The 27586-nt window shown below is 40.8% G+C and overlaps 1 protein-coding gene across 5 annotated transcripts in view; it reads right to left on the minus strand.

Moving 5' to 3' along the window:
• Positions 1-686: 686 nt before the first annotated feature.
• Positions 687-27586, minus strand: part of lrfn5a (leucine rich repeat and fibronectin type III domain containing 5a) — a 107864-nt gene continuing 80964 nt past the window's right edge. For 4 of the 5 annotated variants that reach the window (XM_069172995.1, XM_069172996.1, XM_069172993.1 and 1 more), the window contains 8 exons: positions 24225-24449; positions 22426-22554; positions 22156-22336; positions 21504-21659; positions 20842-21101; positions 18296-18763; positions 3631-3904; positions 688-2759 (listed from right to left, as the gene is read on the minus strand). In XM_069172995.1, the coding sequence (XP_069029096.1) occupies positions 1791-2759; positions 3631-3904; positions 18296-18763; positions 20842-21101; positions 21504-21659; positions 22156-22336; positions 22426-22554; positions 24225-24421 (2634 nt within the window). In that variant the 5' untranslated portion in view covers positions 24422-24449 and the 3' untranslated portion in view covers positions 688-1790. Of the gene's footprint in view, positions 2760-3630; positions 3905-18295; positions 18764-20841; positions 21102-21503; positions 21660-22155; positions 22337-22425; positions 22555-24224; positions 24450-27586 lie in introns of those variants that run through there. The other variant, XM_069172997.1, reaches the window with a different exon arrangement.

Here is a 27586-nt window from a genome sequence, read left to right on the forward strand (position 1 = left end):
TCTCGGTAAAGCTTTTTTTTTTTCTTTTTTTAAATTGGTGTTTTGGAAAAGCTGAAATACGTTCCTGGGCTTTTCACTCTATTTTCTCTGCTAAACTGTTACATATTTAGCAAATTGAAAACAATTATTAATTTTGTAAGCACTCAACAACAACATATCCCTTGAGTCTTAGTCATTGGCATACTGACAAATCCTCACTGGAAGCAGTATTTTTTTGAGTTGCTGCAGTCTAATAAATGCATTCAGGGAAAAGTGGGAGGTTGGGAAATGAGATTCTGTGCTTTAAATAAACGGCCAAGCACTGTGTGTGTGTAACAAGGCCGAGGGTTTTCGGCTGAACACTGATGTATCAAATTCTAAGTAGCAGCTTAATAAACATGGGTGGCACCGTGGTGCAGTGATTAGCATTGTCGCCTCAGCGAAAAGGTTGGGCCTTTATGTGCGGATCTTGCATGCTGCTGCGTATGTTCTCTCCAGGTACTCCGGCTTCCTCCCACCATCAACCAGGTTGATTGGTGATTCTACAAAAAAAAGAAAAAGAAATGACCCTTGGGTGTGAATGCGAGTCATTGTTTCCGTCTGTCTCTATGTGTTGTCCCTGTAATAGAATGGCGACCTGTCCGGGTCCTTCCCCCAAAGTGCCAGGATAGACTTCAGCCCCCTGCCCAGGTGTCGTGTATGCCTACAAAACACACCCATCACATTTGCAGTTTCATTTTATCCCTTTTTATTTTACACAACATAACAACACAGTACATGTTGTCTTTTTCTGTACAGAAGCTGTCTGGGAGCTCGTGACCAACACAGGCTGAAGTATACCAATGTCAGTGAAAAGCTCACAAGGTTCTCAAGTCCTCTTTTGTTGATTTTTTTTTTTCATTCTTCCCTTTAAAAAATATCAATTTCATAAGAGGTCCATTAAAGTCTTCATCTGTTTGTTACTTTTTTTGTCTCTATATGTCAAGAAAAGGTCTGTATTCCGCAGTTGGTAAGAAAGGCTATGTGTGAAATCTCTCTCTTCCTTTGTTCGTCCCCTCCATCCCAATTCCTTGTTCGTGGAGCCGTGGTGGAGTCCTAAATCCGGTTATAGTATCTGTTAGGGAGGGTCTGTTAGTGCAAAAGAAGGCACCGACTGCTATTCTCTTGCCATAGTATGGACGCGCACTCTGTGTGAGTGTGTGAACGTTAAGAATGGTGAGCTTTTGTTGTTCTTGTAAAGTTTTTTTTTTTTCTTCCTCTTTTTGTGTATTAATTCCCTTTTGTGGTATTTTCAGATAAGGTGAGTGTGAGTTGGGAAATGACGTGGCGAGCCCATTGTCTTGTTTTCTTTTGTGCTATAAAGTGGAACCAACGAGACAACTCGAGGACGCTACGAGACAAGGCAAGTTATCCACTCGCTGAAAGACCAATTGCAAAAACGGATACGGTCGAAGTGAAAAAACAAAACTGTAAACTGAATACAAAGAACTGTGGAGACAAGTTGAAAAGAATGATAAAAAAAACAGGCTGAAAAAAAGTCCACTCGCACTCTCATCCCGAAGCACTCGGTCATCCTGTCACACATCTATAAACAGAACTCAACTTTAAGACGCACATTCTAAACAGTAACAACACACACACACACACGTTGTTTCATGTCTCCAGCAGGCTTTTACCTTCATTCGCACACCTAAAAACAAATTCAAACTAGCACTCACTGCAGACGTACACCCACACCAAGAATAAACAATGATGGATAAACCAACGTTTTTTTTTTTATTTTTTTTTTATGGTCGCTGCCTTGTTCCAGTTCAAACTGTGCTTTCTAGGATCCAGTCAGATTCACACCTCCCTTTGTCCGAGTCTCCATCCCCGTCTTTAGGGAGCAGCATCCCGCTCATTGATTGGCTCCTTTTGTTCCGCATTACGCGCCCTAATTTGGGCGCTCCTGCGCCTCCTCCTCCCTGGTGGGACGAGAGTGTCTTTGAGCCTCCTTCGCTGAGCGAGTACCTCCTCCTCGCCCTGCTCCTCCCTCCCTCCTCCACGGGTAGAGTCTTGTACTTAGCGGAGGCGGTGGATGAGGAGGAGGTGCGAGGAGCCCGCCGCAGGATGGGTGTCTCTCTGAATCGCGTGGACAGGACAGGGCTCGGCATGGCGAGAGGGCTTGAGAACGGGGACGGGGTGAAAGGTGGAGGTGGGGTTTGGTTGAGCGAAGTGGAGTTGTTGCGGTTGGTGTTGAGGTTCTCCAGAGGGATGGGGGAGGAGGGGAGGAGGGTCGAGGAGACGGTGGAGGCCGAGGAGGAGGAAGGGGGGCGGTGGGAGGCGCAGATGTTCTCGGCCGTCACCGGGGTGTTGGAGCAAGCCGAGCCGAGCTTATGTGGAGCGGGCTTCCGCTTCGGCTTGGGAAGGGAACCGGTGGCGGTGGTGGGCGACGCCACGCCGGTTTGAGCTCTCTCCTCGACCACCTTCTCCCGTTCCTCGGCTCCAGCCGTTGGGCTTCTGGCCCCCCAAGTCTGGCTGAGGAGCGATGTCGCCGTGGAGCAGTCAGGCAGGGAAGACTCAGACGACTGAGTCATTGTATCCTTACCCCCACCTCCCCGTCCGGCCGATGCACCGCTCCTTTTCTTTGTGCCTCCTGAGAGGTCGTCTAATCCGATTGATCCGTGTTTAGAGCCGCTGGGAGTCACGGTGCATCCCTGTGACTGCTGCCCATTGGTCTGTGAGTGAACGTTGGTCATCGACATTGAAACGCCTTTGCCACCCTCACCAGGGTTACACACCTGAGGAAAAAGCAAAAGGAGAAAACATCCTTTTTTTCTAAAATGAAATGTTTCCATATATTTCACTTGCAAAAGGGTATTGAGAGCATCTCCACTGCTTTAACCCGTTCCATCCTGATGGTCGCTGTACTGACAGAAGGCAGCATTTGTATCAAAACCAAGTGGCAGCCCTCGAGTTACACATTTTGGCTGTTGCCATGTTGTTTTTTTTGGAGCCAGAAGTGACCATATTTGGACAAGACTTTGGAGTTTGTACGAAGTGAGGAGGGGATCTGACTGAGAAGACGAGGACACAATGCCCGGCTACCTATAATGGAAACCTGGTTGCACCCCAGGCATGTCAATCAATCAGCCTTTTTGCTCTCCACAGATCTGCACATCTTCATCATCAAGCAAAAGTCCAGCCAACACTGGAATGTTTACCTGCACCTGATCTAAATGGTTAATCAGTAAACACTGATATTATTGAACCTGTTCAAGTCTATCAAATAAAAAGAAATGAAACACAGCAATGCTACAGATATTTTATTCATGCTACGGTAGTGCTAGGTGGCTTCAGCTTTGCAAAAGTAGAAGAGAGTCTGGGAGAGGTGTTGTACTGAATTGCAATAGATCACACAAGTGTACCTAATAAAGAGGCTACTAACCTGATTAACTCAATATAATCAGGGTGGAACAGTGACAGTAAAAGATCAGTCTGTCTATGAATGAAAGCATCAAAAGAATTCAAAAACCACGAGTGTGTCTCTTATTCTGAATTAGTCCAGTGTCTTACGTGACCATGATAATATTTTTAATTGAATGAAAAGCTTTCTCCTCTTCTCTCTCCTCTGAGGCCAGACTGGATCAAGAGACAGAGACAGAGACCCACCTTGTACCGTATCATCAGGATGATGATGAAAACGAGCACCGAGGCCACTATTATCCCTCCGATGATGATGATCATAGTCCCGCCGAGGAACTGAGACTGCATGAAATGACACCTCATGTACTCGGACTCGGTGCTGAACTGCACACAGCCGACCACTCGTGTTGCTGTCAGCGAGGTGATGACATCATCGTAGATGGCCAGCACACACAGGTCGTACTGGGTCCCTGCTGCCAGGTTATTGACCAGGAAGTTCTTGCTCGATGGGGGGATCATTCTGTGACAGGGAGAGGGAAGGAAATCAATCAATGCAAATGTGACGTGCAAACTAAATACGCTGTATGTGGCTTCACAGATTTAATAAGCTTCAATAAATATTTTTTTTCAAACAGTCAATTTGATGTACCTTAAAGGAAAACCTGCGAGTTCAGCCAGTTATAATAATGTTGAACTCACCAAGATAGACACATGTGGACGACATTGTGACAAGAGGCAAGTAACATGAGCAGTCAAATGATCATACATATTGTAAACAAAACAACTATTTCTACTTGCCAACATTTGTGTGTCAGCCCTTTAAATCTGGAAGCTTCTGTCCTATTCCCAGAGCTAACAACAACCAAATTCCCAACAAAGCTGTTCTCATTTACTTTTTAATGCATTGTCAGATGACGGAACAAGTATGAAACAGTGAGTGAAACGTGGCCCATTAGGATGACACTTTAACCAGCCGTCATTTCCAAAACATTTCCAAGCTGCTGCTTTGCTAAATTCCAGATTTTATAACTGCAACGTCATCTGATAAAATCACCATCCACATAATTCAAAGATAACTGCTGTGGTCTCATTCTGGCAATATTCACATGTAAAATAATCAATCAGAGAGAACGTTAGAAGCGACAGAATATCTGTCTCAGTGCTCAGTCTGTGGCAACTGCCTGCACAGAGAAGCCGCGTTTGGTTATTTAGCTGAATGTATTTGCTTTCTGCAGCAGCAGTTGAAAACATTTAAAAATGATGAACTCTGCAATTTGTGCAGCATCTCTTTTATAATGCAGTTTGAGCTGCTGGAGACATCTTAGTTGTAGTACCATGGTTCGTCCCTGGGACAAATGATGAGCAGGGCTGAGCGGCCACCTCGCAGGAACCTCGCAGGCTGAAATATCAAGCCAAGTGCTAAAAGCTGCAGTTCCTCAAATGGCCACTTGAGACATGCTCCAAAAGGGAGTGAATCCCCAACAACCACCCAATTTTCCTGTTCGTGACAACTGTACAGGAGGTCCATTTTTGTATGAATCACCTGTTTAAATTTGGTTTAAATGAATGAATGTCTGTTTTGAGTGGCGCCATGACAGTTTGCAAGCTGCCATCAGGTTTCAGCAACCAACCTCAGATCCACCCTCAGATCCACCCTCAGATCCACCCTCAGATCCACCCTCAGATCCGCCCGTGCACAAACTCTGTCTTTCCTGCCGAGTCACCACTCCCCTCTCACTGGTAGAAATGTTCGCAAAATTTCTCGATCTGATGGAATGATGACTGGCCTGACAACAAATATATTCAGAATGCTTTCTGTACAATTGAAACACTAAATATAGCTGCTGCTTTGTTTCTGAAAGCCTGTAACACTGTTCTCCAGAGGAAAGAAAACACTACGATATATTGTAAAAAGTAGAAAAGGAATTTAGAAGCAACACAAAAAGTACTCGGCAGGGAAGGAGGAATGGAAATGATATAGAATCACTTCACTGAGCCCTAATGTGTAAAGCTGGATGCTGAAGCCTCAAAACGCACTCCAATTAAATTATTTATTATTGTATGGATGTTTCCAGCAGATGCCCTTTTATCAGTGTGCAACTGTGTTCCAACCAAGTACAAGTTCCCTTTACATCTCACATCCTTCCACCTCAGGTTGCACAATAAGACATAAAAAAGAAAAGAGGAAAACAATTTGAAAATTCTTTTGGACAAACCCAATGGTACTTTGCCACTTGGAGTACAAGTTGGTTATTCTTCTCTGGACACTTGTCACATTGACTGGAGGTTTTGCACGTTTGTCCTTCAGTTTCCCTAAAAAGGCTTGTCAGCTTTCCTTGATTTCCTCATTAAAATGCTAATGAAATTCCTCATTAAAAGCAAAGAGGGTATCCAGTTCACAGCTCGTGGTCCTGCGTGCACTGACAGGAGCAGAGGGCTACTATTGCCCAGGTTAAAGCATCTGGTTTAGAGTGTGAGTTAAGCGAAGGTTAGGAGACATGTTAAGGTTTAATGGTTACTATTAAGAGCTCGGGGATCAATGTAGCAGTAGGTCATTAATGTGCCCTCAGTGGAATAACAGCACAAGGCAGTAGGAGTGTGTGTGTGTGTGTGTGTGTGTGTGTGTGTGTGTGTGTGTGTGTGCTCCTCCATATGACCCCATGAATACTAATAGGACCATCTGAATGCTGGATGACCATGAGTTCTCCCCTTTGCTGCTCTTGATGTTTTCATCGCTATAGTGGTGAACTTTGGCCACACGTGCACACGTGCACACACACACACACACACACACACACACACACTGAAAATGCCATTGTCTCTATGTTGGGTGGGACACATAAAGTGACATTGAAGAGTGAAGGTTAATGATGGGAGCGAATGTCACTGGCACCTACAAGCTCAGATACTAGCAGCCACATTTGTACCCGCATGTACACACAGACAGAGATGAATTCCTCTATTATTGCTGAGGCCACAGGCTTCATCTGTGTGTATGCATGCTACTCTCCTCTCACCCCAACGTTCTGTCGGAGGTTTCTTCCTGTTAAGAGGGAGTTTTTCCTTCCTTCTGTTGGAGGTTTTTCTCCCTTAAAGAGGAGGGTTTTTTTCCCCCTCCTATCTTATGTGGGAATTGTGGAATTGTTGGGTTTCTCTGTATAATATTGTAAAGTTCTGCTTTAAGGACTTCAGTGTGTTAAGTGCCATGAAATAACCTATGTTGTGATTTGGCACAATATAAATAAAATTGAATTGAATTGAATTGAATGAATGTGTGTTTGTGTGGCTGCGTGACACACTAGCCAGCAATGCATTAATATCTTTGTGCAAAAAAAAAAAAAAAAAAAAAAAAGGGTTTGATTTCTAACTTTGCGTGGCCTGCACATTCTGGGTTCATGTTTTTCCTTGCAGGCTTAAACACTGTCAGAGACTACTGTTTACTGACTCATTAAAACTATACATCTCTGGGTTATGCATATGTATGTGTTAACGGAGAAAGAGAGAGTAAACGATTATGAATATTCAGTGGATGGAAACATTTCTTGACAGTAAATGCATGCATCCTTTAATTCTTTGAATATTTAGACATGGAAGCCACTACCAGTACAGTGTAATGCCGAAGAGTACACACTGCCTTCAGACAGAGAGCAATACACAAACAGTAACATTGAGAAAAAGACTTTGTATTTTGTCGCTCTAAGCCAAACTGTGTAACATAAAAGTTATAAAACCTTAATTGAATGCCTTTAAAGCTAATTATTAATCATTGTTGCAGATCTTACATAAAATTGAAAGAAAATGCAAAATCTTTAGAACCTGTAATTCATTTTAAACTTCAACTCCAATATATCTAATGAGTTAGGTTAATAAAAAAAAAAAAAAAGATTTAAGAATTTATAGATATCTGATTTAAAATGACTTTCCCACACCAATTCACAGGAATGTCACCAGATTCAGAGGCTACAGTAACAGCACTTACTGCTACCCTGCTAAGCTTTTCGCAGGACTACTTAATCTTGTACTTTGTCTAACATTTAGATATTTTGTTATTTATGGGGTAGAACAAATTCTTAATGCGTTGGGGCCTAAACATTGTGTTTTCAAATTTCAGGAACCAGGAAAAAGTGGCTACTAGCTTTGGCTAACCTCTGTTTGCCTTTTCCTGGTAAATTCTCATGCCATTTTTTTTTTACCCCCAAAGTTCTAATTATTTTATGTCCAGATAAGATTTCCAAAAGTCAGGTTTGGATTCTAACTTAATGTTGACTGAATTTGTACTTTTCACTTTGTAGGGCAGCATTCACGGTGCTGAGCTTGTTAAATGATTAGGTTATGTATCCTGAAAACAGGACTCCACCAATTTCACATTGGACTTCACTAAATTAATTTCATGTTTCTTGGACATACAGAGCTGGAGTTGGTGTAAAAAGCTAATAAAATGAGATAAGATGAACTCTCTTGCAGGGGACATTTGGTGATATGATGTGCAAAAGATACAAGGCAATTCATATGTTCTATAAAAACAGTTGGACATCTATGAATAGGCAGTAGCCTAAACCTAGCTTGATGGTTTGTTTGCCGAATTGCCATATATAAATAAAAGCCATTCTCTCTTTTTTTTCACCTTTAAAATCCTTTATGTACAAGAAACCATTAGTTGCCTGATGCCACCTCCCACACAGACCAAATCTAAATGTTTTTTTTTAGCAAAATCCATCCAGCTTCTTATGCTCAATGAAACTCATATTGCACAAGTTAGTTTTCATATCAGCATGTGAGCCCAGCTGTCATCATTTATAATTCATACATACAAGGAACAATCAAGATATTGACAATGTGTATGGACCCTGTTTCACTGCATGCTGAGTTCACAAAATAGATTTTCAGAAAAAAATCAGTGGGTTCTTCGGGGAGGGGTTAGTGGTTTTTTTGTTGTTTTTTTCTTCTTTTTTGACCGTGTGAGCCGTGAGCATTGTGAACTCATCCAAACTGACTCATTCATTGTGGCTAATTTCTTTGTGTCTGAGCTGGATCTTGCTGCCAGTATTTGAAGCCCTACAGTGGGCAGATGATTGCCTTGGCTGAGACTATTACACTAATCTATCTACTCTGCTCTGCCAAGCCCTCTGCCCAGGGCGCGAGTGCTTTTGTGTGTGTGTGTGTGTGTGTGTGTGTGTGTGTGTGTGTGTGTGTGTGTGTTGCTGGGTTTCATTACACTTTCATTACACAAGAGAAGATGTCTGCTTGCGTGCTACACTATGAGTATGCATGTGTGTACTAGTCTATATGTCTGCAGTATATATATGTGTGTGTGTGTGTGTGTGTGTGTGTGTGTGTGTGTGCGCGTACATGCGAGTTCCATTATAGTAATCTTCTCCTCCCTCGACAGCCTCCTGTTCCCAGTGGCTGTCCCTGCATCAGGCCTTCTGCCAACATTCATCACTGATAGGCCTCTACATGCTGCTTCACCCAAACCCTTTCTGCGTGTGCACGGATGTGAGCAGTGCACGTATCTGTGTGTGCGTTAATCAACTCTAGGTTTTCTCACCCCGGCCCTGGACAAAGCCAAAGATCTCCATTAGTCGCTCTCAGCTTTTTGTCTCAAGACAAATTATTTCGTCCATGCACAGAACAGTGAACTATGATACCAGATTGTTCTATTTCAGGCCATTTCACTTGATTAAATATTGGACAAAGCCTACAGGCCACAAACACGCATTACTCCGGGAGGGGAAAAAAAGCATTCATGGCAGTGATTCAACACACAGGACCAGGGCCTCCAGGTCAAACTGGAGCTGTGCGATAAAGGGCTAGGGTTTCTAATAACTCGGCTCCAGTTCCTCCCCGAAGCAGCACATCCCAGTTAGACCATGTGTGACACACTGGGTGAACAACTCCCAGTGTTTTTAAATGATATTCACTGCTCTGGGCTAGCTCATTAGTAGTTATATGTAGCTGTAGGGGAAAAACAAATATTTAGCATTTTACATGGGGAGAGGAAGTTGTCCAATTTTGAACTATGCCTGGTGATCTGAATTTAATTGTCATGTATTTGGTTAAATGTGTCACTTGAAGCGTGCATATTTTTTTGGATGGCTCAAAAAAGCAGATATTTTGGAAAATATTATTTTTTGCTTTCTTGCTGGGAGTTAGAAGTTACGATTAATACCACTCATAGATCTCATAAAGACCAGAAAAAGGGAAAACAGCTAGCTTCAGCCCAATATTAAGGTGACAACATTTGTCTCCGAATGTGATGTGAGTTTGTTGAGGAGGTAACATTGCCATTGAGAAGCTAAAGCCTGGGCTTTTGACTTGCAGGTAGTGTTTTATACATGTAAATGCGTCTTGTTTTGGAGCTTTGACCGTGTATAACATAGACTTCTGACATACAAATGCAAAAAGCACGTTGACCTTCTCTTTTAATCCACACCAAAATAAAAGTGTAAGACTATTTCTTAGTTAGGTTTATGTACAGATTAAACAAACAAAATATAATGTGTTATTCAAAGAGCTATTAAAGGTACTGCTGGGAGGATTGTGTTACCTTCAGACAATGTTCCCTCCCTGTTTCTAGTCTTTGTCAAGCTAAGCTTAATGCCTGTTGCTTCATATTTTCCATTCAGACATGACAGTGATATCAGTCTTGTCATCTGACTCTTGACAACCAAGCAAAAACTAATTCCCAAGATGTTAAACTAATTCTTCTTAAGAGTGAAGTTAAATTATAGCCACATTTGAATTTTTTTTCTTTTTTCTTTTACATCTCATGTTGTTACATCATAAGTGGGAAGATAGGGAGCACATTTCAGTCATAAGTCCGCCTGCTGATGAAGCTCATGCCATGTTATGGACTTTGTGGTGGAACTGATTCCTCAACTGCTGCTTTGAACCTCAGCTTTGACAAGTGGACGAACTTTACCTGCTGATGAAGATCATGTGATATGATTTAAAGTATGACAATAGCCACTAAATATACTTATTGATAAGGTTGTTTTTAAAAAAAAAAAAAAAAAAAAAAAACAATTTTAACTGTTTTGGAGAACCATTTAAATGAAATCCCACAGCGACAGTTTCATTTCCCTCAAACATCTTCTGCTGTAGTATCTTCCCACTACACACTCCCATTAGAAGCGTTTGAACAGAAAAACAATGTAAATTTGCACAGCAGTGTTGCTCAAACAGGGAAGGGACCAAAATGTGGGTCACATATCTAAAAGTAGGTTGTCCAATTATTTCAGAAAATAGTATTCAGTGCTTCTGGGTAGAGCCGCCAATGCAAGCTAGTCTTGATTAAATAGCCTGAAACATGGGGAACTTTGTCAGATAAGCCAAGAAATAGCAGGCAAAACAGTTATCAGTTAACTGTTCTTTACAATTCACTAATTAAACATGTTCTATCTTCATGTTCTCATATGCTTCTTTTTGCACACCTCCCATGATTCATTTCGTTCATAAGCTACTAAATGTCATTTTATCCAAGTTCATTTTCTAAACAATTAAGCAAACAGTCACACATGACAGCAGAGCCCACTGTAAAGCACACAAGCACCATCAAACCAGTTAAGAATAACTGGTTTCTAAGCACAAAGTGAAGAGGATTAATAGTAGTTCCACTCCTGCCCCATTACTGCTGACCCCAAAGCTAATGTGGCTTACACAGCAGATGGTACAATGCTATGCTAATAGGTCTGAGTCTCTCAGGCAGATAGAAAACATTGCAGAGGCGAGTTTCTTATCTCTGTTTTACCACGCATAATGATGCCAGAGCTAATGGTTAACAAGCACCCACACAGCTTGTAGTCAGAGGTGGAACAGGGATTTTGAGCTCAGGCCAGGTGGGCTTTACTAACACCTCCCCATCTTTTTTTATTCATTAAACCCTGTCAGAATCAGGGAGAACAGTTTTGCACTTGCTGAACAAGTGAATATTGTCCACCTTGCTGGTGGTGGTATGATTTTACAGCTGAACTGGAAGATCGGTGGTAACAACTTACTTAAAAGATTAGAATGATAATGTTTCCCACCAAGGATAAGTGTAAGAAAAACATATTTGAATTGCAGCTATAATATTACATATCCCCTGGAAACACATTGCCATCTCATTTAAATGCCAGAGTGTATCATCATTATCTAAACACTGTAATTATCCCCACCCTTCGATTTGCTTTCCTTATAATCACCCTCACACTAAAATAGCTGAAAAGAAATGAAGCTTGAAAAATCAGGGCGATTTGTTTGTCAGAAAGTTGCCATATTAGAGGTTTTGAGAAATGATTAAATTAATTACTGCAAGATTAATAACATCACTAAAGAAAAAAGTATGAAGGAAATATATAAGGAAACAAATTATAGTTCTGAAACAAGTTGAATCAAAATCAAATCACTTTTAGGGGGCAGATCAAACTGAGTTTCAGCTACAGCAAAGACAGTCAAAAACGAATGCTGTTATTTTCTTTTTTTTCAATCAATAAACTCTTCAAATGATGAAATGATGAAAGGCGTTGCCTGTACAGTTGAACCACCAGACAATTATGAACCAATTCTGCAATATCCATCAGTTGCAATGAGAACCTTAATGTTTTGGTTTAACAGTCAACGTTACTGTTTGTTTGACTTTGTGCTCTCATCAACACTGTTATCAGGCAAAAAACTGAATGCTAAACTGAATGCTAACACCCAGCACCAAATAGAAGACAAAGTTAGCACCCAGCTGGTGAAGTGATCAATCAGCAGAGAGGAACAATATTTCCCTCAGGAATCAGTTGAGACCGTAACATTTACATTTGCCTAGAAACGTGGCTGCTCTGTGTCTTTACCTTTTGCTAAGACGCCATATCATCTTTATGAGGTGATATTATGCCAGCGTTGTGCTAACATGTTGTTGCATTTCCCTAAAACTCAAGAAATGCAAGTTTAAACAAAATCATTTATATCAAATTTTGAGCAAGACAACACTGCTGCCTCCAATTAAAGTCTAAACCAAACAGTGACAGCAGCTTCGAAGGATGCTGATTGTGAAACTGTAAGGTTATAATTCAAAAGTATGTTGCAAAGCATGTAATTAATATCCAAAATAAATCAAAACAAAACCAAGAAACCAATCAGCAGGGGGACTTTCAGCTTTTCCCGATTCAAAGCCAAACGAAAAAGGCTCCACACTTGGCGAGATCTCATTACTGATGAGCACAAATACAACAGAGTGGATGTCAAAGTGCCAGACGGTGAAAGCTGCCCCAGATGCAGGGAAGATGTTTCAGCACTAACTGTAGCTCGCTGTAGACCTCCATCTGCCCAGCTGAGCTCCATTCCTCCAGTTTAGCTGATTCAGCGATAGTTCTGCTTAATGGTATACTCGGCTGCTTCCATACATCCTCCCTGCATTCTGTTCATTTTTAAATCTGTTGTTTTTAATCTCTCTTGCAATTTTATTTTTTACATTTCTTCCTTCCAACCTCTCTTCCATGGCTATCTCTTCCTCTCCCTTTTTTTTGTTTTTGTTTTTGTCATTCACTCTTGCTATCTTCTATTAGTCTTTTTCTCAGGTCATTTTTTTTTCTAAAGTCATTCCCTCTTTTCTATCTTCACTTTGATGATTATTCTTTCCATTTCATGTATTCTTAGTTTTTTTCTATACTTCTTTCCACTCTTATTATCCCCTCCATTCCTTCACTTCTTGCAACCTCCTTCCATTTTTCCCTTCCTGTTTCTTTTATTTTGTCATTCCATTTTTTTCCAATAACTTCCCTTCTCTCCCTCCACTATTCTCCTCCTTTAGCTTCCCTCATCTATACAGAGGCATATAAATATTTATGTTCTGTTTGTCTATCCCCCCTGGCTTCCTCCTTCCCTCCAGAATCATCTTCACGGCTGTGGTAGGTGTCCCAGTGCCACTTGGCTGTGTTTAAAACCCCATAGACCACTTACAACAATAACACTGTTGCGTTAGGCTCGCTATATGTTTATGGAGCTATAAAATCTGAATTGGAACATTACGGTGGGATAACGGTGGATATTTTTTCACGCTTTGAGCACAGTTTAAAGCACAGCTGAGGCAGGTGTTATACCTGGGCCGCAGGGACCGTCGGCACGGATAAACTACTTCCTGCTTGACAGAGACACAGAGAGGGAGGGACAGCATGCCTTTTTTGAAAGCTTGGATTCATCCCTCACCTCCTGTTGTGCAGCCTCATAAAAAAAAGCTTGCACACAATTTGCTTGATGTGTAGTTTTTTTTGGCAAATGGCAACCGGCCCCTGTAGCTCGATGGATCTGCTGAAGTGGAAAACAACCGCTGAAAGAACATAGAGGGGAAAAAAAGCACAAAAAAACAACAGACAGAGCAGATTAGGAGTGGGGTAGAGAGAGAATGGGCTTCGTGTGCATTCTTTAGTAACTTAGGGAAAGTCAAAGTGGAGTTTGTGTCCTCTAAAAGACCATACAGTGCTATTTGGCAAATATTTCAAAGCCTTTATGTCTGGAGGTCTGTAGCAGCTCTAAATCAACCATTTGTCCAGGGCTCAGTTTATGGGTATGATTATTTATGTGTGTGTACTTATACAACTGTATTTACTTATACAGTTGAACTGTATTTAACTAACACATACAATGTGTTACAAGTAATCACATCCATCCTGTTTTGAATTAAGGGATCCTGAAAAGGTCAGAATAAAGACATTACCAAAACCTAATGTTGGCACCTTATCAAAGGGCAATTATTGATATAAAATCATTTCTCTGATCAATGTTTTACCATTTACCATCATAATCGATCAGTCCAAACAACACATCTGTTCATCTTGGAATTTATTAATTGATTATTTTTCTATTTCCAGAATATCTTGCATTCATCCAAAACCTTAATTAAAGGCAATGATTGGTTCTCCACCTGAATAAGAGTGAATTCTACTTTGTGACCGTTTAATGGCTGTCAGTGTTGACACTGGCTGTGAGCTTTACTCTCATCGTCGACGAGGCTGGGACGTGTGCAATAAAACCAGTGAAGTATAAAGACAAAAGACAGCATGTGCCGGCTCTGCCCTGACAGGTCATGTGAAAAAGGTCACTGCATTATTTTCTCGACATCAGCCTTCCCTTGACCTGACCCCGAAGTAAAGGGTTAATGGCATAGGCTTCGATACGGGCCGTGTGGATGACTAAAACATGTAATGGTGGTATCACAATACAAGTCACATATTTAGAGCTTTAATCAAAGAAAACAAAAAAATAGAAGTGGGTTTTTGGAAAATTCAGGGCCATAGAGATATGCCAACAAGGTGTCTTGGCCCCGATCCTGCTCCAGGTACGATAATATCAGTATATTTAGTAAAAAAAAATAAAAATAAATATATATATATATATATATAATATATCAGGCGCATTGAAATGGCCTTGTTAATGTCACACAACTTAATTTTAATGGGTTATTTAAACCAAATACTGAAGGATGATTCACTGGAATTACTCATATACACAATGATTAAATTGTAGTGATCATTTAGAAAGAAGTATGCTGGGATTGAACAAACACTCAGTTTACTCACAGATCAGTGATGTGTCTTTTGCCTCATAAACAACATTTGATGCTGATAATCAGCATTAGTTATCAAAGCTGACACGACCTGCTGCTGGCGCTGTTTAACAGCACCAGCAGGGAAATAAGAAGGTTTTATATCTGCTCAGGGTTATATAACATATAATGCAGGATATAGCTGGTTCCAGTTTTTCTGATAAATAAAAATTTGCTGATTTCTTTTTCGACTGAAAATCCTTTGGTCAAACTAAAACAGAAAACCTTTGAGGAAGTCACCTCAGGCTCTGTTGGACATACTTATTCACCACGTGATGACATTTAATAGATTAGGTGATTAATAATAAAAAAAAAATAAGGTGCATGTTAATCTGTAATACAAAAGCCCAAATGACATCTGTGAACTCTCCCCACCTGCTCGACATAATTTTGCTGGGTTTTTTATAAATCCGGTGGATTATGGATTACGTGTTTTCCACGGGAATTATGTACCTGCTAATGGAAAGAAGGTTTTCAGACATGTTTACACGAATGTCGAAAAATAAAATTGACAGAAAAAATAAAAAATATATTTTTGGTCGGCTGACTAATCAGAGCAAGTACACTGAATGTTCAACGGTTGTATAATTTTGGGATGTGTGGGCTTATTAACTCTTGTTAAGTCTGAGAAAATGTATCTTTCGACATTTGTCAGCTCACACTTGGAGAACACAAATTTTAAGTGCTTCAAACTTGGAGCTTACGCTTGGATATAGATGTTCTCATCTCCTGCCAGCTACAGTGTATGGATGTCCTTTACCCAATCGCTGGACTGCATTTTTTTTTTACAACAAAAACAAAGGAAATGCTCATGCTAAATAAAACCAGGATCACAGTGAGCTCACTGTTAAAGGGTTTACTTTTGTGACCAACTGGGCATCAGGCCTGCCTCTGGAATAGAAATACAATCCTTAAGCAGGAGGACTGGCGTTAAAACCCCGGTACTGTATCAGTAAACATCTGCCAGTCTCAAGTGTCCGTGATCGAGACACTGAATCCCTGTCAGCTCCAGGAGAGCTGTTCTGCAGTTCACCCAGACCTCCCATGAGGAAGGAGTGGTGGGTGGGGCTTCCCAGTAGGGATCAATACAGAACCAAGTGTTGCAACTATAACATTTCAGATATGCAGCAGACCAAAGGTCCGAAGGGTGAACATAACACAGTGTGAAGGAAACTTACAGAACCCACTCTGACACGCAGCAGCATTATGCTGAGCAGGTGGGGAGTGCAGCGCAGAAATGTCAGTGTGGCAGATCAATAAACTCTCATTGAACCTGAAAAGTAAGTGTCCTCTCTGTGACAATGGGGCCAGATTCCCCTTATCTGTCTTTCTCTTTCCCTCCCACTCTCACCACCTTCCCTCTCCGTTGTCTACCTCCACGTTCCATTCACACTTTTCTTTTCTCACTCTTTTCTATTATGTTTTTCTCACTCTGTCCCTCTTCTCTCTCTGTGTTTGGGTAATGAAAAAGGCTGAATCAATGGGCTGCTGCTTTGTGCCAGCTAAGGTGTTGAATGGAAATCAATCCGCTATCTAAAGACAAGAGGGTGGCAAAATTACACAGAGACGCACAAATGACTTCATATTGGAGGAAAAAAAAATAAGAAGGGAGAGTCAGGAGGAGGGGAGGACAGGAAGAAAGAAGGAAAGAGTGACGTGACGGAGAGAGAGCAGCCATTAGGGTGGGTGGTGAAAGGCTGGCTCCTCACTCCTCCTCCCTGCCCACAAAGGAAGCTGCTTGTTTTTGTGGCTCTCAAACTAAATATTTTCCAATAAGTATTTCAAAATCTCTTTAAAGTCGCACAAATGCAGAAAGGCTTCGGTGTGCTTTGTAAAAGAAATAAAGAGAAACAGAGGAAGAAATAGAAAGGAAATACAGCTACCTCTGTGTGAAAGGCTATGATGTTATCTTTACAAGACAGACAGCTATAAATCCCATTGGCACCGTCTCTCTATGATGCATTCTCTGAATGGGGTTAAGTGCTGATGAATTATGAGAAGAGATTAGGAATAATATGCATGGTAGATAACATGAGCCGATTCATCATTGCATGATCTCTGTTTGTTAACCATACATTACTGTAGTCACAGAGCGATAAAGCCTGGAAGATCAAGGATCACTAATTCAAAGCTGGGAGAAAGGGATCAGCTTTCAGAGGAGACTTTCCTAACAACCCAGGGCTTTGTCATGATTGTGACCCAGACGATCAATCCCAACACTCCTCCAGCTCTTGACGATGGTGATTCATAGAAATTAAGTATGTATGGGGGCTTAGCAGCGATATAAAAGGCAGAAAATGCGGGCACATTTCCCTACCGAAGCTCTACGTGTTTGTTAATTCCCCCTCCCCACATTTCAACGGAGTAAATATTTAGCTCAAATAATAATCATTCCCTGTGAGATCGATCTAATCTGTGTAATCCTGAGCAAATGGCAGAAGTCAAGAAAGGCTAGCAGAGCTCTCGCTCCCTTCAAGGCCGTCTTGGTGGAGTCAGCAGGCTGCACTGTGCTGCGCCGGCTTGCCGGGCTTTGAGTTGAGGATCATGAACTTTTCTCACGTCTCTTTGCTTTCCATCCCTGTTTTATCTCCCTGTTGGTCTGCTCTGATAAGACCTGTCTGTCTGCGCTCTAATGCCATGAACTGTGATGGATCGTCCGTACAAACAGTATGTTATGATAAAAAACAATGCTTATAGTCTTCCATATTAACATACATTCTGTTTTTGATCAGCTTTAGGGTGGCGACCTTCGGAGGGTTGACCAGACCCACATTCACAAAGGGAAATTGGGTTCTGGTTTGCACCAGGCTACTGTCGTGCATGCTGCCTATATGTTGTACTGTAAGATATGTTTAATTTCCATGTTCAAAACCTGGCTTTGTCCATCTAGCACCCTTGTACTGATCTTCAAGTGCCCTTGTGGTGCCTTAATAGTGCTCAAATAGTGACCTTAAAGAATGCACATGGCATCCTTGTCCATGTAGTAGTGTCCTTGTAACTTGCCTCATAGCACCCTAGTGTCGTGACCTCACAGCTCCTACAGTGTCCTTTTAAATCCCGTATTGCACCCTCATAGTGACCTGGTATCTCTTAGGGCCCTAGTTGGCTTACATTCTCACTACTATCCGGTTTAGTTTTTTGTTCTGTTTCCATTTCCCGTAATCTCATTTCCTAACAGCATCATTAAAGATGCATCTAATCAAATGTAATCTAATCTATACAGCTCAGACTCGGGTAATTCTCTACCTCCGCATTGGCCATATCATGGTTCAGTTTCCACTGTGTAAACCGTCTGACTCTGCAGTGATGAACGTCGGAGACGCGCCGTTCTGTCAATCTTACCTGTAAACCAGCGAGTCGTCCTGGCTCCCGTTGTACTGTATCTGGAACATTCGGATACCCGGTATATTCCTCTGGAAGTTGAACTTGATCAGCGCCGTTGACGATGTGGCCTCAGCTGTCACCACCCTCTTATCCACCCCGCCCTTCACGTCACCTGTCACGTTGCTCCCGTTAGCGCCGCCTCGAGTCGACGTGGAAATGTCCGACGATCCCGGGTCGGGCTCTTGGATGTTGTTGGTGTTGTTGGAGATGTGGGGGAGTTTTATAATGATCAGGTCTATAGTTTGGTGGGCTTCACCGGCGGGGTTGGAGGAGATACAGGTGAAGGAGCCGGTGTCTTTCACGGTGCTGATGAGGATGTCCAGGGTACCGTTTGTGTAGACCAATGTTCTGGAAGAGTTGGACACCAGTTTGCCCTCAGGAGAGATCCAGTGGATGGCTGGCTCTGGGTCACCTCTTGCTTTACACCTTTAAGGAGAGAAAATCAGTGGGGTGGAACTTATTATGAGCAAGACAGAATGGGGTCAACGGTACAGTAAAAGCAGAGCACTGCTCGGTGGTGGTTTCCGGAATCCCTCCACTTTCCATCTGGGATTAAAGTGGAGGGTAAAAAAAAGTCAGAACATTATCTACTTTGTCGGCACAGCACGTTAATTTGAGTTAGATATTACACTTTACATTCCAGCCTTTAGTATTGGGTACAAAAAAAAAAGAAAAAGCGATTGCACAGACAAAAAATTAGAGGAATAATAAAAAGAGTTATGCATAGTTTTATATTAAGAAGCTTTTGGATGAAACTAACCATTATTTCCATGATCTATTTACAGAAACCTGTTTGGATAAGGTCATACAATAGCAGAATGGTCATCAAGTTCCCACAGCCCATAGTGGCAATTTTAAATGTTTTTTTCTTAACTAACAAACAGCTCCAAAACTCATTTAGTTACATTTCACAGAGGAGACAGCATTATTCAGTAAATATTCACACTTAAAAAGCCTTAACAACAGCAATTTCTTTGCCATCTTTGCTTTTAGGAGATCATTCCTGCCGACCGCAATAAGACTGTACAATAACTCACCTCTGGCAAAATACATCACATAACAATAACACTGTTGACTGTGTTTCTTGGTTGTTTGTATATAATATATATAGATATATACTGTACTGTATATACTGTGCATTTTATATTTATATTTTATAGTTTTTACTGCTATTTTACTGCTATTTTATTGCTTTTCTATTGTTCTATTACTATCTATTGCTTCTGTATGCTGCTGTAGTGAAAAAATTTCCCCTCGGGGATTAATAAAGTAACTACCTAACCTAACCTAAATTAATAAATAAACTGTTAATTGTGTTTAACAAATTGATTATTGGTGGTCAAGGCTCTTAATCGGTTAATACGTAAGTACAATAAATCAAAGAACTACATGCGCAGTTAATTTATAAACAGTGAAACGGACAAACAAACAATGACATATTTTAAAGCTTTATGAAAACTGAGACATGGATTACGCACGAAAAAAAAGAAGCATGAGCCACGTGTTAAATCTTGAGGAACTTTAGAAAACACGCTCATACCACAGTTTCATACAATGGTCTTTTGTCTAAATGCATGACTGAAAAGAGGTGGTTTCAATAATAAATTACTTTTAAATCATCCAAATTACAAGCAATTAAAATTAAAGAACACAAATATCTGGGTTATCGAGGCTCTTCTCTTTGTTTGTAATTATAATTGCTGTGAAGTGCTTTGAAAACACAACAGAAAAAGTATAATTGATTTTCAGGAGACTTTGCTGTAGAGTCACGCTGCATTTTGAACACATTGGTTATAATGTCTGTTACATAAAGAGATTGTAATTTGGAGTCTAATTTGTGGGAAGTGTGAGTTGATGTGGAAGTGAAATGGGACAAATGAAAGCAACACAAAGATACATCTAAGTGGTTTTACCTGGTACCAGGTTATGTAGTCATAATGTGGTATTTTAAAGTAAAGGTTGGGTAAATCTGTATCATCACCTAATTATTTAACCCACAGTTTCCTGGCTTTTCGCAGTTTTATGAATTGAAATGGTTGCTCCAAAAGATGAACACGTTTAAATGGGTTGACCCGTGCTAATGCCCATTTATAACCTCATGTATGGCTGAAGGCAAGATACAATAAAAGAAAAAAATAATAGTATCTCATTGAATTTCTTTGCCCTCTTTTTCTAATTTTCATCATGTTTCCACATTTGGAAACGTAGCATCTATCACAATTGGACGTGTGTGACCAATATATATGCAAATTAAGTAATTATCATCCCAGACCTGTTGTCTTGATTTTGTTTTGTCTTCCTATTTTTTTGTGTGTAATGTGCATCATTGTGCATCATTGAGCTTTTCATATTTTGTGTGTTTCTGTGTGAGTAAAGTGGGATAGATTGGTGAGTGGTTATAGGATAGTGATACAAATTTGCAATTTAATGAGAACCTGATTCTTTGACATCTATTGAATGCTTCATGCTTTGTTTTTCATACATTTCAAGACAAGAACTGTTACCTGAGTGCAACTCTCTGCCCTTCGAGTACCCTCATCTCGTGGGAGTATCTGGTGATGAGTGGAGGCTCACAGAGGAACTCCTCTTCAGGGATGGACCAAAAGTAGCGGCCAGAGAGGTGCGGGGGTGTTGCACACGTCTCCAGGTCGTCTTCTCTATTTAGCCTCCGCAGCCAGAGTAACTCACAGTTACAGTGGAGAGGGTTCCCACCAAATGACAGTGCAAAGGCAGAGGGGGTCAGGACCCCCGACGTGGCTAGCACCTGCGAGAGAGACACAACAATTGCATGGATACAAACAAAACCAAAGAAAACAGCAGACCAGAACAAATGACATATCTCAGCTAGAAATCATGCAATATTCTTGGAAAATTTGACCTTTTTAGAGCAAACAATTATTTTCATTGTACATGTGCTGTGTGGACAACATTTTGAATAGCCATATTGTCCAATATCATGCTAATACAGAACATTTTTATTGCTGCATCCATCTTTTGAGTCTTCATAAGTAAGGGGCAAAAAATAAATCATATCACCGGAGAGTTTGCATCACTGCACGGACTACCTCCAGCTTCAAGACTTAAGTTACTGTATCTGAAATCCCTAAATGCTGTTAGAGGCTGTTCTTGAGTTTGATTTTGAATGTGGGCAGACTTTTGGAAATACCTGTGCTCGTTGAAAAAGTGGGTCTGGCGGCAGCTTTTGGAGTTTATTAGAGGTGACATCCAGCCGGTTGAGTTTCTGTAGAAGGGAAAATGTTCCCTCTGGAATGAAGTCAAACATGTTGTGGTCTAAACTCAACGTGTGGAGACTCGTCATTTTCTGCAAAAACACCAGAGAAAAGTTTTTATTATCCTTTCATGGAGATGTTTTCAGAATTTCACTCATTTGAAATAAGTAGGGTGATGGGGTTAAGGATGTGAAGATATGGAGAAATAAAACAACAAATAGAGATAGACAAATACAGTATCAAACTTAAACCACTTCCCTAACCACCAAAGCACCAATAGAGGTGATTAAAAAAAAAAAAAAAAACTTTTTCACTTACAAAGAGCACCAGAAAGAGAACTGTTCCCACTGAAAAGAACTCAAAAATCCACTTAAGACCATTAATAACAACTCTATAGGCTTACCAAACAGTTCACATAATGGCCTCTGCTCAGTCCCAAACCTCCGAAGATCTTTATTTTGATTTTAAATAAATGGTCAAAGACGTTTTATGGCCTTTTTATGGTGCCTGTTTTTTTGTGTTTTTTTTTTTAACGGCCTCTAGCCAGACAGGCTTGAAAGTGGTGCTGCAGTTTAAAGAGATCCTGACCTGGATGGCCTCCCATGGAATAGAGTCCAGGTTATTGTAGCTGAGGTCTAATTCTTCCAGTGCCAGCAGGTCGTTGAACGCTCCCTGGTGGATCAGCATCAACTGGTTGTTATTCAGAATCAGGTGGTGAAGCTTTGACATCCCGCTGAATGTATCATTGCCTATCCTCGTCAGCCGGTTACTGTAAGAAATCGTAGAAAAAAAAAAAAAAAGTTTAAAATGTGTTGTGATTGCATACAACATCCATCGAGTGTTGGGTACAGTTTGTACCTGTTGAGGTGTAGCGCTCGGAGGTTTTCCAGATCAGCAAAGGCTTGAGGTGTGATGAAGGAGATGGTGTTCCTGGATAATGTGAGGTCTACCAGCCGTGTCATGTTCGCAAAATCTTTCCTTTTCACACTGTGGACACAGATGAGTACAGTTAATTTTTACAAAACACAGACATGCAATATGCGGTAGATCTGTACTGTTTTAAGTTGCACTGACAGACTTTCTATCAGAGTCAATCTACAGCTAAAAATGAGAGTAATCCTTGAGAAGGTGATGTTGCATGTTTGTCAGTCTTTTAATAGAGTTTAAATGCACAGTAGACTTGAAAGGGGAAACGGGGAAAACTTGTTCAATATTTAAAGGCTCACTCCATTCTAAAACAGAATTCACATATGGTATTCCTTTTATCCTTTGAAGCTCATTCAATATTTGTGAGCGTGAACAACCCTCTCCAAAGGCTGCAAACCAGAGAACCGCAGCTCTAAACTGCAGTGCCATCAGAAGACAGCCTTGAGCGGCTCAACTGACTATGAACCGACTATGACTTAATCTCGGGCCTCAAAGAATGAGTTTTTTTTTTTTTTTTTTTTTTACACCCAAATGAGTTTTATTTCATTCCAGTGCCAGCGGATAATGCGCTTGTATCGCCATAAAAAAATACTCTTGGTGATGACGCTCTGTCCAAAGATTCAGCAACTTATTCATCTTCGCTGGAGAAGCTGCAGGCTTTGTCGCTTGATGACATCATAGATCAGTGTCTTCTTCTGCTTCCAGTTTTGAGGAAAGGGTTGTTTATTCTCCCACATTTAGACTGAACTTTCCACGCACGCGTCTACATGATTTAGTTATTTAAGTATGAACAGAGCACAATAAATTAGTTATTAATGATTAAGTCAGTAAAGTAAAAATGTCATGTAACTTTTTGTCTCCCAGTTAAGGTATTCAATCTGGTATTTGGTTTTTAGTTTTTTGAGGTTGATATCCGCGAGACTTCAGTGAATACATTTTAAGAAGACAATAATCACTTTGTAGATATGAACTAGTAAAAATAACAAGTCACTATTCCTGACAGTTGTAGTATTAGCAGTTTTAGTGCTAGTTATTATATTATCCTACAGTACTTCATGTCATGGTAGATATTGTGCTAGCTGGGCTATTGGCATTAGTAGCAGCACCAGTTGTGGCAGTTCTATTGAATTACTAAAATATAATATGTCTTTTCTTTTTCAGTATATCGTCCTGTTTTACCACAGCAGCTATAAACAAATTCCAATGTATCCCCTTCTGGGCCTTATTTTTTACTTAGACTTTTAGCTACTAGCTGACTAGTTTTGGTGGTCCATCTATAAATTTGTAGGTCTTTCCAATACAACTATGTATGTTCTTGAGTGACATTATGAATAGTATAAATAGGCTAAACCAAAACAGTTTACCTTTCCGGTTTACGTTGTAGCGGATGCAACAACGGAGCGAAGGATTTTGAAAAGGTGAAGAATGGAAGATATTTAACCATATTGTTTTTGTAAATTGTTATTTACAGTAATGATTAAGCCAATGGTGGAGGGAGTTTTTCCAAGGTTTGGCATTATATAATCTGCTGATCACGGTGCGACTTAAATTAGTCACAATCCAAAACTAGGAGCAGAGGTGTTTCAATGTGGAGCCCTCTGTAGAAGCAGGAGGTAATGCCTTTGTGAACATCAACATCGTAATACAGTAGAAGCTGTTGTAGTTGTGCAGTAGTGTTGTAGTGGAAGTACTACTGGTCTCAACGGTATGATTATGAATGTGACCCTCACCTTGTGACAAAGTTGTCAGCCAGCCGGAGCTCCACTGTATGTCTGTCAATGTTCGGCGGAACAAACAGCAGACCTTTCTTGGCACAGAGGGTTGCCAGGTTAGGTGACAGGATCTGACATACGCAGCGCTTCGGGCAGATCTGCGCTCGAACTGCCATGGCAACTGCCAGCATCACACACAGCAACAGCCTCTCCATGGCGACCGACCCCACCTGGACACAACACCTGAAAAACGAGACAGACCGAGACAAAGACAGGGACATTGAGATGTTAATGACATTGGATTCTTTTTTTTTTTTTTTTTTTTTCAATCCATTGAACGTAAATACGAATTAGCATGTGTTGTATAAACCATACTGGAATTAAAATATTGTATCTGCTCAACCGTATTGAACTCTGAGTGAAGAGAGCTATATTTAGTTGAGTGTACGTGTGGTAGATATGATGATGAGTGCAGTATGGAGACACACTCGCTCTCTACAATGGCTCTACTTTTATCACTGTATTGTGGTAGTATTTGCACACATCAACCAATAACTCCTTTAAAAACACGATTAGATGACGCCTCGGAGAAAGCCTCGCAGTTGAATCACCATCAACTTTTAGGCATTGCTAATCAAACAAGAGGAGGTGGAGGAGTCATTTATTGCTCAGCAGTGTTACTGTGTGTGCACACACGTTCAAACACACACACATAGTCAGTCTTCATAGCAAGCAGCAGTGCTTGTAGTTAATTAGGGATGGGTTAGAGAGAGGGGGGGGGTGCAGGGTGAGGTAGAGGGAGAGAAAATGCTCATTAATGACAACCTTGATTGGGGTTTGAAGGACATGGGAGAATCAGGATTAAAGGGATCACAATGCGAACACAAACACACACGAACGCAGACACACACATTGACAGACACACACATTGACAGATACACGCGTATACAAACACAGCACCGACCGGATGAGGGGGAAATAGAAGTTGAGGTTGTGTCTCAGTAAACCTTTCTCACACTTTATCATGTAAAAAAAATGCAGCAGAATGACGTGTACGATACATTGCATGATTTTTTTTCAGTAATATAGTAGTCAAGTTTAAAAGTTAAAACATGAAATGCATTAACAATGTGCCTTTCTAATAAATGACCTTCATAAATAGTATATAAGATGTAGCTTAATTAATGTTGACAAATCATAAATTACTGATTTATAGATAATTTAGAATTACTTTGAGTGGCCAAATCATGAATAAAACGACTTATCTGTGAAAATAATCTACACATAACTTGTGTAGATAATTGGCCATACTACCAAATTAGAAGGATAAACATCCAATAAAAAGATTATCTACCAGCTGGGAAACCAAAATGTGTTCTGGGTAACAGCCACTAACTGCATTATTGAGGGCTGCATCTAACAGCTAAAGCATTAGTGAGGGAAAATGCCCCCCACTGGTCATTATACTGGGACTGATGTGTTCCAAACAATCAGAACATTCACAACAATTATTACCCAAGGAGAGCAACAGCCAATCAGAGAGGGAGAAATGACTGCACCAATGATTGGAGGCATTTCAACAAAACATGATATGAATAGATAGAGCAAAACACAGTATTTGCAAAGCAATTAAGGGAAATCTATTTGTACATATGTAGCTGCTGTTCATGTCATTATGTGATTCCAGATGTTCACGCTAACCCTGCAGTTCTGTTATTTATTCCAAATTGGAGCTACAAACCTGAGTACTTCCTGTTTGATGGATGTATTTTCCCAGAGAAACTCTTCAAAACTCTTTGATTTTCAGCCTTTATTTGGTCATTCTGTGTGCCTTTATACTTCTTGTCTATGTCTTGTAGTTATTTTTCAAATGTTTTTGTCTCTTTGTGCTCGTTTTGGATCACTTTTGGTGTTTCCTATCCCTGTGCTTGTTTTGCATGTTGATGGACTGGGATCTCCTGACCCTTTGGACCCCCGGGCCTGTGCCCTTTATACCCGTTTCATTTTCTTACAATGGCAATGTAATGCTGTGATGGGTGTCAGATTTTCTGGACTTTGCAACACTTCCCAGTACTATAACTGCAAGAAGGATAATACGAAAGGATAGTCTGGGAATCATTTCAGTAGCTCTTCCAGTAATTGACACTCTTCTCGTTGCTGTTTGAATGAAGTCTGTGTCATAAAACATAGCTGCAAGTTGACTATAAACATCACATCACTACCCAAGTCTGATTAAGAAGCCATTCACCTTTCTCTAGTCTAGCGGAGCGGTCCTTTCTCTATATACCGCTTTTATTTCATCATGTAATTACTGTGCTAAAATCTGCTGCGATGTCAGAGGTCAAACAATCCCTGTTTTTCTCTCCCTCTCTGAGTGCAGAGAAAGAAGAGCAGAAAGACAGAGGCAGCTAAATAGAGTTCCAGATAACTCGTATGCACTGGTGCTACATGGAGAGAGAGCTCATGACCCCTGTGACACAAAAGCAGATATCAGCTCATTAATTACATAAATGACTGTAATGAGAGCGAATGGGTGAGAGACAGAGGAACAGAAAGGAAACGAGGGAGCATTATCAGAGAGGGAGAGAAAAAAAAAAGAGGAGAGATCAGAGAGACAGCTAATTAAAATGAGTGCTGAGGTGTGAAAGGAAAAGGGGGGAGGGGGACGAATTCCATTTAGAGAGAGGGGACAAGGTAGGATAGATGATGCCGACTTCGTCCCGTCACGCTTCTACGTGACGCGCAACCCTTAAACAACATCCACGACACGAGAAAACACGAGGCTATATGTCACCAGAACCGAGCTCGATTTCACACAAACCCGTCCCCGCACACGAGTTACAGACACGGTGCAGCTCGAGGTGACATGTAGGACCGCTGGGATCAAAAAGAGAGGCGAATTAACCAAAGGGATTATGCGTGAGGAAGACAAATTAAACTCTGTTTGTAGCAGTGTTTAAAATACGATTCTGTTTCACACATATGGCAGCCTGCTTTATTCGCTTTATTTGAAAGCCGTCGACCCGGTTTCCCTCCGAAGGTCTCCCATGAAGCCAGTTTCACCCCTGGCTTGCTCACTGATGAACAACTGGCTTCCTCGGACAGCTCAAATGGATTCTCCACACGCTCCATATACTGAAACTGATCTCAAGCTGCATTAAAAGCTCACGGGGATAACCAGCAGAACGACTTGGCAGTTAAGAGCGACGTCTTGGAAGTATTCACACATTCAAACTCTTTTGAAGTTGCCAAGTGAAGATTTTGTGGAATCTTTGCTTGTTTTTTTTTTTTTTTTTGCTGCAGATCAGCTTTTTCACACTTAAAGCACATCCAATTAGCCAGAGATACATTTGAGGTCATAAGGTTTATGGCAAATCATA

The sequence above is a fragment of the Embiotoca jacksoni genome, unplaced genomic scaffold (genome assembly GCF_022577435.1).
Source record: "Embiotoca jacksoni isolate LCO1_2020_lvr unplaced genomic scaffold, fEmbJac1.0.p SCAF_57, whole genome shotgun sequence".
NCBI classification, from domain to species: domain Eukaryota; kingdom Metazoa; phylum Chordata; class Actinopteri; family Embiotocidae; genus Embiotoca; species Embiotoca jacksoni.